This window comes from Nycticebus coucang, chromosome 21, assembly GCF_027406575.1.
Source record: "Nycticebus coucang isolate mNycCou1 chromosome 21, mNycCou1.pri, whole genome shotgun sequence".
NCBI classification, from domain to species: Eukaryota; Metazoa; Chordata; class Mammalia; order Primates; family Lorisidae; genus Nycticebus; species Nycticebus coucang.
The window spans coordinates 39,381,973-39,397,020 of NC_069800.1; the positions used below are offsets into that span (position 1 = coordinate 39,381,973).

A 15,048-nucleotide genomic window follows, 5' to 3' on the forward strand; every position below is an offset into this window, starting at 1 on the left:
TACCTTTTATCAAAGTCATTCTCCCTTTATTCCTCTTCCTATCACCTAGCAACTACTAATCTACCGATGTCATTACTAGAGCTGTAAAAAAGGCGAGTCTTTTCGTATTATTCTTCAAGAGTATTTGGTTATTTGTGCTTCTTTGCTTTTCCATGTACAATCAAGTTCTACAAAAGATCATGTTGAGAATATTATTGGAATTGCATTGAATCTACAAATAAATGTGGGAAGAATTGACTTCTTTAAAATGTTGAATCTTAAGAACATGACGTAACTCTCTGTGTAAGTTTTAAACCTTTTCAACAAAGTTTTATGTTTTCATTATAATATGGTTATATTTCTTTTGTGCAGTTTATTCCTAGGTAACTCATTCCTTGTTATGAATTATATTTTCTTTTTTTTTTTTTGCAGTTTTTGGCTGGGGCTGGGTTTGAACCTGCCACCTCCAGCATATGGGGCCAGCACGTTACCCCTTTTAGCCACAGGTGCTGCCCCCATGAATTATATTTTCTAATTGGTGATGTTATTGCTGATATTATTTATTTATTTATTTTTATTGTTAAATCATAGATGTGTACATTAGTGCAATCAAGGGGTACAATGTGCTGGTTTCATATGCAATCTGAAATATTCTCATCAAACTGTTCAACGTAGCCTTCATGGCATTTTCTTAGTTATTGTATGTAGACATTTATATTCTGCCTTTAGTAAGTTTCACCTGTACCCATTCTAAGATGCACTGTAGGTGTGGCCCCACCCACACCTCCACCCAAACCTCCCCCTTCCCTTCCCCTTCCTTGGCCCTTTCCTCATAGTCTTGTGCTATAGTTGGGTTATAGCCTTCATGTGAAGGCTATAATTTAGCTTCATAGTAGGGCTGAGTACATTGGATACTTTTTCTTCCATTCCTGAGATACTTTGCTAAGAAGAATATGTTCCAGCTCCATCCATGTAAACATGAAAGAGGTAAAGTCTCCATCTTTTTTTAAGGCTGCATAATATTCCATGGCATACATGTACCACAATTTGCTAGTCCATTCGTGGGTCGATGGGCACTTGGGCTTCTTCCATGACTTAGCAATTATGAATTGGGCTGCAATAAACATTCTGGTACAGATGTCTTTGTTATATTGTGACTTTTGGTCTTCTGGGTATAGACCTAGTAAAGGAATTACAGGATCGAATGGCAGGTCTATTTTTAGGTCTCCAAACATTCCTCCAGGAGGAACGTATTAGTGGGCATTCCCACCAGCAGTGTAGAACTGTGCCCTTTCCTCCACATCCACGCCAACATTTCTGGTTTTGGGATTTTGTTATGTGGGCTACTCTTACTGGCGTTAGGTGATATCTCAAAGTAGTTTTGATTTGCATTTCTCTGATGATTAAGGATGATGAGCTTTTCTTCATGTTTTTGTAGATCTTGCGTCGGTCTTCTTTAGAGAAGTTTCTCTTCAAGTCCCTTGCCCACCCTGAGATGGGGTCACGTGTTCTTTTCTTGTTAATACGTTTGAGTTGTCTGTGGATTCTGGTTATTAGACCTTTATCGGAGGTATAACCTGCAAATATTTTCTCCCATTCTGAGGGCTGTCTGTTTGCTTTACTCACTGTGTTCTTGGCTGTGCAGAAGCTTTTTAGTTTGATCAGGTCCCAGGAGTGTATTTTTGATACTGCTTCAATTGCCTGGGGAGTATTCACCCAGGCCGATTCCTTCAAGAGTTTTCCCTGCACTTTCTTTAAGTATTTTTATAGTTTCATGTCTTAAGTTTAAATCTTTAATCCAGTGAGAGTCTATCTTAGTTAATGGTGAAAGGTGTGGGTCCAGTTTCAATCTTCTACAGGTTGCCAGCCAGTTTACCCAGCACCATTTGTTAAATAGGGAATCTTTTCCCCACTGAATGTTTTTATTTTTTTATTTTTTTATTTTTTTTTGTAGAGACAGAGTCTCACTTTATGGCCCTCGTAGAGTGCCGTGGCCTCACACAGCTCACAGCAACCTCCAACTCCTGGGCTTACGCGATTCTCCTGCCTCAGCCTCCCAAGTAGCTGGGACTACAGGCGCCTGCCACAACACCCGGCTATTTTTTGGTTGCGGTTTGGCCAGGGCCGGGTTTGAACCCGCCACCCTCGGTATATGGGGCTGGCGCCCTACCGACTGAGCCACAGGCGCCGCCCCCCACTGAATGTTTTTAATTGGCTTGTCAAAGATCAAATAATGGTAAGTAGCTGGATCCATCTCTTGGTTCTCTATTCTGTTCCAGACATGTACTTCTCTGCTTTTGTGCCAGTACCAAGCTGTTTTGATCACTATGTATTTATAGTACAGTCTCAGGTCTGGTAGCGTGATTCCTCCTGCTTTGTTTTTTTTTTTTTTTTTTTTTTTTTTGTAGAGACAGAGTCTCACTTTATGGCCCTCGGTAGAGTGCCGTGGCCTCATACAGCTCACAGCAACCTCCAACTCCTGGGCTTAAGCGATTCTCTTGCCTCAGCCTCCCGAGTAGCTGGGACTACAGGTGCCCGCCACAACGCCTGGCTACTCCTGCTTTGTTTTTATTGTTCAGTAATGTTTTGGCTATTTGAGGTTTTTTCTGATTCCATATAAAACGAAGTATTATTTTTTCAAGATCTTTAAAGTAGGACAATGGAGCTTTAATAGGAATTGCATTAAAATTATATATTGCTTTGGGCAGTATGGACATTTTAACAATGTTGATTCTTCCCAGCCATGAGCATGGTATGTTTTTCCATCTGTTAACATCTTCGGCTATTTCTTTTCTTAGAGTTTCATAGTTCTCTTTGTAGAGATCTTTTATGTCCTTTGTTAGGTATACTCCCAAATATTTCATCTTCTTTGGCACTACTGTGAAAGGAATAGAGTCCTTGACTGTTTGTTCGGCTTGGTTATTGTTGGTATATATAAAGGCTACAGATTTATGGGTGTTGATTTTGTAGCCTGAGACATTGCTATATTCTTTGATCACTTCTAAAAGTTTTGTAGTAGAATCCCTAGTGTTTTCCAGATATACAATCATATCATCTGTGAAGAGTGAAAGTTTGATCTCTTCTGACCCTACGTGGATACCGTTGATCACCTTTTCTTCCCTAATTGCAATGGAGACAATGGGCAATCTTGCGTGGTTCCTGATCTAAGTGGAAATGATTTCAATTTAACTCCATTCAATACGATGTTGGCTGTGGGTTTGCTGTAGATGGCCTCTATTAGTTTAAGAAATGTCCCTTCTATACCAATTTTTTTAAGTGCCCTGATCATGAAGGGGTGCTGGGTATTATCAAAAGCTTTTTCTGCATCAATTGAAAGAATCATATGGTCTTTATTTTTAAGTTTGTTTATGTGTTGAATTACATTTATAGATTTACGTATATTGAACCAGCCTTGAGACCCTGGGATAAATCTGACTTGGTCATGGTGTATAATTTTTTTGATGTGTTGTTGGATTCTGTTTGTTAGGATTTTATTGAGTATTTTAGCATCTATATTCATTAGTGATATTGGTCTATAATTTTCTTTTCTTGTTGGGTCTTTCCCTGGTTTGGGGATCAAGGTGATGTTTGCTTTGTAGAATGTGCTGGGTAATATTCCTTCTTTTTCTAAATTTTGGAAGAGGTTTAGTAGTATAGGTACTAGTTCTTCTTTAAATGTTTGGTAGAATTCTGACATAAAGCCATCTGGTCCTGGGCTTTTCTTTTTAGGGAGATTTTGTATAGTTGATGCTATTTCAGAACTTGAGATAGGCCTGTTCAACATTTCCACTTCGTTCTGGCTAAGTCTTGGTAGGTGGCGTGCTTCCAGGTATTGGTTGATTTCTTTCAGATTTTCATATTTGTGAGAGTAGAGTTTCTTCTAGTATTTGTTAAGGATTTTTTGAATTTCTGAGGGGTCTGTTGTTAATTCATCATTACCATTTTTGATTGATGGAATTAGAGATGTTACTCTTTTTTTCTTGGTTAGGTTGGCCAAAGGTTTATCTATTTTATTGATCTTTTCAAAAAACCAGCTTTTGGATTTATTGATCTGTTGTATAATTCTTTTGTTTTCAATTTCATTTAATTCTGCTCTGATTTTGGTTGTTTCTTTTCCTCTGCTGCGTTCGGGGTTGAAGTGTTCTTCTTTCTCCATTTGCTTGAGATGTTCCATTAAGTTATTGACTTCCTCTCTTTCTGTTTTCTTGAGGAAGGCTTGCAGGACTATAAATTTCCCTCTTAGGACTGCCTTTGCAGTATCCCAGAGGTTCTGGTAATTCATGTCTTGATTGTTGTTTTGTTCCAAAAAATGTGGTGATTTCCTTCTTAATCTCGTCTATAACCATGTATCCTTCAGCATAAGGTTGTTAGCTTCCATGTTTTTGTATGGGTATGCAGATTCCTGTCGTTATTGAGTTCAACTTTTATTCCATGATGGTCTGAGAAGATGCAAGGAATAATTTTTATTTTTTTAAATTTGCTGAGATTAAATTTGTGGCCTAGGATGTGGTTGATTTTGGAGTATGTTCCGTGGGCTGATGAGAAGAACATGTATTCAGTTTTGTTGGGATGAAATGTTCTGTAGATGTCTGTTAAGTCCAGATGTTGAATGGTTAAGTTTAAATCTAAAATTTCTTTGCTTAGCTTCTTCTTGGAGGATCTATACAGCACGGGTAAAGGGGTGTTAAAATCTCCAACTACTATGGAACTGGAGGAAATCAAGTTGCTCGTGTCTGTTAGGGTTTCTCTTATAAATTGAGGTGCGTTCTGGTTGGGCGCATAAATATTAATAATTGAAATCTCATCATATTGAGTATTGCCTTTAACAAATACGAAGTGTCCATCTTTATCCTTATTTTGGTTGGTTTAAAGCCTATTGTGTCTGCGAATAGGATTGCAACACCTGCTTTTTTCTGCTTTCCATTTGCCTGGAGTATAGATGACCATCCCTTCATCTTGAGTCTAAATTTGTCTTTTAATGTAAGATGCGATTCTTGTATGCAGCAGATATCTGGCTTGAGTTTTTGTATCCAGTCAGCCAACCTGTGCCTCTTTAGAGGACAATTTAAACCATTCACATTAATTGAGAATATTGATAAGCCTTTCGAGAGTCTGGTGAATATTTTTAATCCTTTTGCGACTGTGGAAGTTGGAATTTTATCAAAATTTTCTGGGTGGGTTTACTTTTGTGGTGAAGGATTATGCTGGTCTTTATGGAGGATAGGTCTGAGAATGTCCTGGAGAGCTGGTTTAGTTATGACAGATTTCTTCAACATGTGAATGTCATTAAAGTATTTAATTTCTCCGTCATAAATGAAACTCATTTTAGCTGGGTACAGGATCCTGGGTTAAAGTTATTTTGTTTTAGGAGATTAAAAGTCGATGACCATCCTCTTCTAGCTTGAAAGGTTTCAGCAGAGAGATCTGCAGTTATTCTAATATTCTTGCCCTTGTAGGTGATAGTTTTCTTTCGTCTGGCTGCTTTCAGAATTTTCTCCTTCATATTAACTTTAGTGAAATTGATTATGACGTGTCTGGGGGATGTGTTATTTGGGTTGAGTCATGCTGGAGTTCTGAAACTGTCTGCTATCTGAATTTCAGAATCTCTTGGAATGTCTGGAAAGTTCTTCTTCATAATCTCATGGAGAAGAGACTGTGCCTTATGAAGCCACTTCGTCGCTTTCAGGGATCCCTATAAGACGAATACTGGTTTTCTTCGAATTATCCCAGAGCTCTCTGAGAGAGTGATCTGTTTTTGCCCTCCCTTTCTCTTCCTCTTTGAGAGTTTGGGAGCGTTTGAAAGCTTTGTCTTCAATGTCAGAAATCCTTTCTTCTGCTTGCTCCATTCTGTTACTGAGGGATTCTACTGTGTTTCTAAGATCTTTGAGGGCTGCAACTTCTTGTCTCAGTGTGTCAAAGTCTTTGGTCATTTGGTCTTTGAATTCATTGAATTCTTGAGATATCTTTTGGATTACTGCTTGGAATTCTGAATCGATCTTATTTGCTATCCAGATTCTGAATTCGATTTCTGACATCTCAGCTATTTTTTGTGCATGGGATCTTGTGCTGTGTCTGCCCCATTGATCCTTGGGGAGTTGGTCTACTCTGATTATTCATATTGCCAGAGTTTTTCTTTTGATTTCGCCTCATGATTGTTTTTCACCCTTGACTCTGGCCGTCCTCAGAGTTGGGGATGTGTCTCTCCAAGATTAGACCCCAGAGGGATCACCCCATTGTTGCTGGATCTTTGTAGGGAGTAACCCTGTGTAGTTCCTCTGGGGCTTCCCCAGCCAGGGAGTTCTGGTTGTGGAAGCAGCTCCGGAGTGTTACACACCCAGATCCAGCAACAGGGCGGGAGGTGGTGCACACAGTTCTGGGAGTGCCTGGTGCTCAGTGACTTTGGCATAGAGAGCCCAAGGCTCCAGCAGTCTCTGGCCAGGAGAAGGGCTCTGTGCAGAGGCAGGGAGGGCTCCAGGGGGCACGTGGCTACCAGAGTCCCTGGCCAGACGAGCGGGCCGGTGTGGAGGAAGGGAGGGTACAGGAGGGAGGACGCAGGGTTGCGCAGCTCTCACAGTTCCTTATAAGGGCATGCGGAGACCCGGCAGGCGCGAGTCGGGGGTCGTGGCACAGCTCTTATGGAGGTCCCGGCAGTGCCAAGCCCAGGAGTTTGAGGTTGGTATGAGCTGTGACGCCATGGCACTCTACCCAGGGCAACAGCCCGAGGCTCCAGTGTTCCAAAACCCTCCAGTGTGCCAAGTCTCACTCTGCCCCTGAGGGTTAAGGGTGTAAGGCAGGTCAGTCCCTGCCTTTAGTCTCCTCAGTCACTAGGTTACTAGCTCCTGCCCGATCCTTGCTCTGTGACCCTGAAGGCGGAGTTTGCCGGCGCAGTTCTCTCACAATGGCTCCCTGCGGCCCATAGCCGAACACTGTTAGCTCCGTCCGGCTCAGCGGCTCAGTCTGCAGCCCTAGACAATGCCCAGAGTTCTCTGCACTCCTGCTCAAGCTCTCCCCAAGGCAGTTCAACTGAGTGCCAAGTCCATAAACACCGAAACAGTTCACAGGTAAGGCCTTTCCAGTTTGCAGTCTCAACTGCTGCTTGTACTTACAGTTGCCGGCAGGATTAGGTTGATCGAACTGCGCAACCACTTGCCAGTTTCCCAGTGTTTTTGTCCTCCTCTTGGGGTCCAGATGTCCCTTGCTGACTCCCTGTATCCTGAAAGGGATGATTATAGGCAGATCCCACCAGCCAGAGATGCCTGGAGTCTTATAACCCAGACTCACCATGCCCAGTTGCAGGGAAGCTGTTACTCGGCCACCATCTTGCTCCACCTCCAGTATTGCTGATATTAAGATCAGTTTTTTTGTTGTTGTATTTTGTTTTGTTTTTGAGATAGTCTCACTTTGTTGTCCCAGTAGAGTGCAATGGTGTCACAGCTCACAGCAACTTCAAACTGTTGATCTCAAGCTTTTCTCTTGCCTCAGCCTCTCAAGTAGCTGGTACTATAAGTGCCCACCACAACACTTGGCTGGTTTCTCTATTTTTAGTAGAGATGGGGTCTTGTTCCTCTTCTTCAGGCTGATCTTAAACTCCTGAGTTTAAGTAATCCACCCACCTTGGCCTCCCAGAGGGCTGGGATTACAGGCGTGAACCACTGCACCCAGCCAATTGATTTTTTTAAATGTGATCTTGAATGTCACAACCTGGCAGATTTCTCTGGTTGCTTCTGAATCTTTTGGATCTTTGGTCTAAATAATTATACTGCGTGGAAATTGTTGACACTCTTTTGTCTCTTCTAATCTCTTCACTTTTTATTATGCGTTGGTTAGGAATTGTTGAATGCTCAGTATGTTTTTATTTTTTAATAATTCATATTAAACAGTTCTCAAATCAGCCTTCTCCTAAAAGATAATATTTATTTCTTTATTTTATTTTTTCTTTTTTTGAGACAGAGAGTCTCATTATGTCACCCTCGGTAGAGTGCTGTGGCGTCACAGCAATCTCTAACTCTTGGGCTTAAGCGATTCTCTTGCCTCAGCCTCCCAAGTAGCTGGTACCACAGGTGCCCACCACAACACCCGGCTATTTTTTGGTTGTGGTTGTCGTTGTTTGGCAGGCCTGGGCTGGATTCAAACCTACCAGCTCTAGTGTATGTGGCTGGTGCCCTATCTGCTGAGCTACAGGCGCCAAGCCAGTAGTCATTTCTTGCTTAGGAAAGGTTTATCCGACCTGTAAGGAATGGAGAGGTATTTTATCTTTTCTTTACTTGAGAATCTAATTTTGGGCAATTGAAACTTTGTCAGTTTAGATGTTATTTCTATTTTAGTCCGATCTGGAACTTGTTAAAGTCACAGTGCCTTTTATTTTTTTAGAGACAGGGTCTGGCTGTTGTCCAGGCTGAAGTGCAGTGGCAGAATCACAGTTCACTGCAGCCTCAGACTCTTAATCTCAGGCCATTCTCTTGCCTCAGCTTTCCCAAGAACTAGCATCACTGTGATCACTGTGCCTGTCTAATTTTTTTTTTTTTTTTGGAGACAGAGTCTCAAGTGTCGCCCTGGGTAGAGTGCCATGGTGTCATAGCTCACAACAACCTCCAACTTGGGCTCAAGTGATCCTCTTGCCTCAGTTTTTCCATTTTTTAGTAGAGATGGGAGTCTTCACTTTTGCTCAGGCTGGTCTTGAACTCGTGAGCTCAAGTAGTCCACCTACCTCAGCCTCCCAGAGGGCTATCTGGATTACAGGTGTGAGCCACTGTGCCCTGCCTAATTTTTTTTTTTTTTTTTTAAATAGAAATGGTATCTCACTATGTTGCCTAGGCTGGTCTCAAGACTCCTGGCCTCAAGTGATCATCCTGGCTTGGCTCCTCAAAGCTCTGGGATTACAGGTATAAGCCACCATGCCTGGTCCCTTTTTATTTTTTTTAAACTTCTAACTTGAGAATATTTTTTTTAGGTTTATTTGTTACTGATGGTTGCTTCTTGAATTCATCATTAGCATCTTTTCCAGTTGCCTTGCCAAACAAATAGATGTGTTAATAGGTGAATATAGGTAAAAAGGATGTGGGAAGTGTTTTTTGTGCTGTTTTACTCTTGCACCTTTTCTGTAAATTTGAACTTAATTCCATATAAAAATGTCTGAAATATATTTGTAATAGTAATACATGTCCAAGGTCAGAAAGGGTCCAGAATAAATAATTCTTATAATTTAAAAAAGACAACTCAATCAAAAAAATGGGTGAAAGACTTGGATACTTCAAATGGTAGAGATGAGTATGGCTAATAAGGGCACAAACATGCCAAAATCTTTGGTTATTAGGCAAATGAAAATTAAAACCACAAAGAGATACCGTTACCTTTCCACTAGAATGGCTAAAATAAGACTGATCAAATGTCACTGAGCAATTGGAACTCTCATACAGTGCCAATGGGAGTATAAATCGTTGGAAATTTGTTTGACAGTGTTTTTTTGTTTTCTTTAAAGTTAAATTTTGACGACCCATCTTACAATTCAGCTATTTTACCCAGGATACCCTAGACATTTACCCAGGATAAATGAAATCATGTCTATAAAAGATGGTGTACAAGAATGTTTATATTAACTATATTTATAATAGCCAAAATCTGGAAATAACTCAAATGTCCATTAAGAAGAGTATAAACAAACAGTTGTGTATGAATACTCTGTAGTATTAACAAACTACTAATGAATGCAATACAAATGAGTATCATGAACATTAGGCTAAGCAAAAGAAGCCAGATAGATAGGAGCACATATTGTATGTTTTCATTTACATGAGCCCAAGAACAGGCAAAAGTAATTTATGGTGTTAGAAATCAGAGGACTGATTGCTTTAGTATAATGGGGGATGGACAGTGTAGAGTAAGGATTGATTAGTAATGGGTACAAGGAAACTTGGGGGTGTTGGAAATGTTATCCATCTTGATACGTTATTTATCAAAACTCATTAAATTTATTACACTTAGGATCTGTGCATGTCACTGCATATAAATTATACCTTAATTTTTGAAAAATAGGAGAAAAGATATGAAGAGGCATATGTATTCCAGGGTCATTCTTTGACATAAACAAAACACAGTCATCACACTCAGGAAATTTTTTTGTTGAGGGTTCTTCCTATGTTTCCCAGGCTGGCCTCAAACTGTTGGGCTCAAGTGATTCCCCCTACCTGAGCCTCTTGAGTACCTCGGACTATAGGCACATTGTTCAACTTGTTACTTAGGAAATTTCATATTAATCCAACATGGGTGGCGCCTGTAGCTCTCTGGGTAGGGCACCAGCCACATGTACCAAGGCTGGTGGGTTTGAACCCAGCCCTGGCTTGCTAAAAACAAAAATAGAGCTGGGTGTTGTGGCAGGCGCCTGTAGTCCCAGCTTCTTGGGAGGCTGAGGCAAGAGAATTACTTACGCCCAAAAGTTGGAGGTTGCTGTGAGCTGTGACACCACGGCACTCTACTGAGGGCGACATAGTGAGACTCTGTCTCAATGGTAATAAAAAAAAGTAAAAAATAAAAAAATCCACACTACCATCTAGTATACAGCTCACATTCAAATATCCCAATATTGTCTTAAAATTTGACAAGAGTAGGTCTCTCAAACCTCCTGCCCCCATGGTAACTGTGTGATGATGGATGTGTTAATTTTGATTAATTATTTCATAATGATATATATATCAAACAATTACATTGTTCATTTTGAATACATACAATTTTTGTTTATGAAATAATACCTTAATGAAGCTAAGGAAAACCAAAAAAGTATAGTCTTCTATAGCATTTTTTAATATTTAGGATTCTATAAAAGATTATCCATTATGTATTAATACTTTTTTAAAGCTTCTTGATGAAAAATATCCTTGCAAAAAAAATGAAATCTTGAGTCCTAAGGCATATTTTCTGGCACCTATAATTTTCTATAACCTATTTCCTTTTTGTCAAAGTTTTAGAGTTAATGTATGAAAAATTAATGTTAAGGCTGGGTGTGGTGGCTCATACCTGTAATCCTAGCACACTGAGAGGCCAAAGTGGGACGATTGCTTGAGCTCAAGGATTCAAGACCAGCCTGAACAAGAGGGAGACCCTGTCTCTATTAAAAATAGAAAATCTAGCCAGGTGTAGTGGCCGGCATCTGTAGTCCCAGCTACTCTAGAGGCTGAGGAAAGAGGATTGCTTGAGCCCAAGAGTTTGAGGTTGCTGTGAGCTATGATGATGCCACACAGCACTTTACCCAGGACAACAGAGTGACACTCTGTCTCAAAAAAAAAAAAAAGTGGTGGGCAGCGCCTGTGGCTCAGTCAGTAAGGCACCAGCTCCATATACCAGGGTGTGGGTTCAAACCTGACCCTGGCCAAACTACAACAACAACAACAAAAAAAATAGCTGGGCGTTGTGGCGGGTGCCTGTAGTCCCAGCTACTCTGGAGGCTGAGGCAAGAGAACTGCCTAAGCCCAGGAGTTCGAGGTTGCGTGAGCTGTGTAACAAAAGTGAGACTCTCTCTTTAAAAGAAAAAAAAAAAGTAATATTATCAAACTATATAGAAAGTGTATATGGAAAGGTTAATGCTCTTTAAAAATGCAGGATTAGAATTGCTAATATTTATTTATTTATTTAGAGACAGAACTCACTGTGTCACCTTTGGTAGAGTGCTGTGGTGTCACAGCTCACAGCAACCTGCAGCTCTTGGGCTTAAGCTATTCTTTTGCCTCAGCCTCCCAACTAGCTGGGACTATAGGTACCTGCCACAACGCCTGGCTTTTTGTTGTTGTTTTTGTAGTTGTCATTGTTAGCAGACCTGGGCTGTGTTTGAACCCGCCTGCCTTGGTGTATGTGGCTGATGCCCTACCCACTGAGCTACGGGCGCCGAGCCATGTTTTATTTTCTTAAAAGTTTCATTTTCCTGGTGGGGGGCCATGGCTCATGCCTGTAATCCTAGAACTCTGGGAGGCTGAGGCAGGCGGATGGCTTGTGCTCATAAGTTCTAGACCAGCTTGAACCAGAGTGAGACCCCCATCTCTAAAATAGCCGGGCTCCTTGGGAGGTTGAAGTAAGAGGATTGCTTGAGCCCAGGAGTTTGAGGTTGCTGTGAGCTATGGTGCCTACAGCACTGCACCAAGGGTAACCAAGTGAGATTCTGTCTCCAAAAAAAAAGAAAAAGTAGCCTGGTATTGTGACAGGCTCTTGTAGCCCCAGCTGCTTGGGAGAAGCTGAGAAGAGATGTCTGGAGCTGAAGAGTTTGAGGTTGCTGTGAGCTATGACTCTACTGTGAGCCATGGCACTCTACCCAGGAGGAGAAAGTGAGACTTTGTTTGGGAAAAAAAAAAAAGTTTCATTTTCCTATTTGTTTTTTACTGAAAAATGCATGGCTTTAGAAATTTCTGGGCAGTTTGAATTGCAAACAAGAATACTCTTATTTCTGTTTATTTGATTGATGAGATTTGTAATCAGCAGTAGGTTTCTTAGTGGTTGGTAAAGCATTTAGCACCTTAATTTTTCTTTTTAAATATTATTCTCTTGATCACAAAAAACAATACATGTTAATTGTAGAATATACACCAAATTAAAAGTACTTAGAACTCTACCACTGAAGGCCGGGCACATTCACCCTGTAATCCTAGCACTCTGGGAGGCTGAAGTGGGTTGATTGCCTGAGCTCACGGGTTCAAGACCAGCCTGAACCAGAGCAAGACCTCCTCTCTAAAAATAGCTAGGCGTTGTGGCGGGCTCCTGTAGTCCCATCTACTTGGGAGGCTGAGGCTAGAGAATCACTTAAGCCCAAGAGTTTGAAGTTGCTGTGAGCTGTGACGCCACACCACTTTACCCAGAGTGACAAAGTGAGACTTCTCAAAAAACAAACAAAAAACATTACCACTGAGAGATATCATGGTTAACACCTCATGAGAATTTCACTTGTGTTTTTCTATATAAAAACATTCACACAAGTTCGGCGCCTGTAGCTCAGTGGCTAGGGCGCCAGCCACATAAACCGGAGCTGGTGGTTTGAACCCAGCCTGGGCCTGCAGAACAACAATGACAACTACACCCAAAAAATAGCCGGGCGTTGTGGCGGGGACCTATAGTCCCAGATACTTGGGAGGCTAGGTAAGAGAATCGCTTAAGCCCAAGAGTTTGAGGTTGCTGTGAGCTGTGATGCCACGGCACTCTACCTAGGGTGACATAGTGAGACTCTGTCTCAAAAAAAATCAAACAAAACATTCACACAAAAGATTTTTATTTTTTAAAAAGGATGATGTAATAATACTGTAGGAATTTAACTGTCTAATTCATTAACTGTACCATCAGCATTTCTCCTGCCATTAAATACTTTACACGTACAGCTTTATTTTAAAGGCCTGTCTATGGTAGCATTACTTGTTGGAAAAACTAATTATTTTTGTTTTAAAACTTTTTAAATTTTAAAAATATACAGTGAAATGCATAGGACACAAATGTTCAGCTTAATGAATTATTATAAAGTGAAAACCTGCTACTCAGGTCAAGACACTGAACATGGCCAACAGCCAGGAGCCCCCTGTGTGCTCCTTGCCTGTCACAGCCCCATTCTTCCCCCTAAAGGTAACTACTATCCTGACTTTATGAAAGTTATTTTCTTGCTTTTCTTTGTTTCCTATGTTTGCATTCCTATCACTATAGATTGCTTGTTTTTAAGCTGTTTACAAATGGTATCATCATAGCATACATTCTTTTGTGTCTGGCTTTCCTCTGATGTTTTATTTTTAAGAGTTATCTGTCTTCATTTTTTTATTATATAATCCTTTTATTGAATACACTACGACTTATTGATTCTACTATGATGGCCACGCTGCTTGTTTACAGTCCAGGTTACAAATGCTGCATCCATGAACATTCTGGTTGTACTTCCTGATATGTGTATACATATACTTCTCTAGGGAATTTAAACGTAGAAGTGACATTGCTGGGGTGGGAGAATGTTTGTATTTTCACCTATACCAAATAATGCCAACATGTTTTCTCAAATGATCAGGTCAGTTTTCAGTGTACCTACCTGTTCCGCATCCTTATTAACACTGCTTAGTATTATCAAACTTTAATTTTAGCCATTCTGGTGGATATGGTGATATCTTGTATTTTTTTTTTTAATTTGCATTATTTTGTGTTTTCCTTATTGTTAGTAAGGATACCCTTCATTTATCTGTTGGCCATTTAGACATCCTCTTTTGTGCAGTGCCTAATTAATCTTTTTATTTTTCTTTTAAGTTGCTTTTTCTCATTTTATATAGTTTAGATACAAATTTCTTCATTGGTTAACAAGGTTGCAAATATCTCCTCTAACCTTGAGGTAGTTTGACCTTTTCACTCAGGTGTCTTTTGGTGAATAGAAAATTTTCATTTTAATGTATTTAATTGGTTAATTTTCTCTGCTGTCAAAGTTAATGCTTTTCATGTCCTGTATAGGTCTTAGAAGTACTAGATTGAAAGTTGTATACATTTTTTTAGATTTTTGCTAGCAGTTTACTCTCCTGCTGGTAGTGCATGAACCTTTTAATACCATTTTTATTTTCACCAACAGTGTATGTATGATTTTCCCACATACTTGCCGGAACTGGAGATTTGAGGTCAACTTTGCCAATGTAATTGACTTTCTTGATTCATTAATGAGTATTTTATCTTAGTTTACCCCTAAGAGTCAGAGATTAAGTTTGTTTCATTATTCTAAGAACATGGTGGTCAATAAGCGTATCTGTAAGATTAATAATAAAAATATTCTTTAGCTTTTGATTCTGAGGATCATTTGATGGTCAGTAGTGAAAAGATAAAGATCTAAAAAGCAATTTTCTTTTTTACTAATTTGAGACAGCATGATTTTGGCTAAAATTAATAAAACAAATTAAAACTAAATTGATTAAACCATAATGCACTGGATCAAGAGATCCATTAAATTTGAGTTAGATTGTTGTGGGTTACCCTTTTAAATTTATGGTATGTTTTAAGAGCTAGAATCATGACTACCTATTCACACATTTTTATCCAAAGAAGATGACATTTCCTTCTTCTTTTTTTTTTTTTTTTTTTTTT

At 39.9% G+C, this 15,048-nt stretch overlaps 1 protein-coding gene across 5 annotated transcripts in view; it reads left to right on the forward strand.

The window, feature by feature from the left end:
• The window catches only part of ASXL1 (ASXL transcriptional regulator 1), an 80,356-nt gene that overhangs the window by 51,894 nt on the left and 13,414 nt on the right, over window positions 1-15,048 (forward strand). Inside the window, exon 1 of one of the 5 annotated variants that reach the window (XM_053573654.1) lies at window positions 6,277-7,040. The exons of 2 other annotated variants lie outside the window; for them this stretch is intronic. Coding sequence is in view for 2 of the 3 variants with exons in the window: in XM_053573652.1 (XP_053429627.1) it covers window positions 13,501-13,566 (66 nt within the window). In the remaining variant the exon portion in view is untranslated. Of the gene's footprint in view, window positions 1-6,276; window positions 7,041-13,417; window positions 13,567-14,272; window positions 14,604-15,048 lie in introns of those variants that run through there. 2 more of the 5 variants (XM_053573652.1, XM_053573653.1) reach the window with 2 other exon arrangements.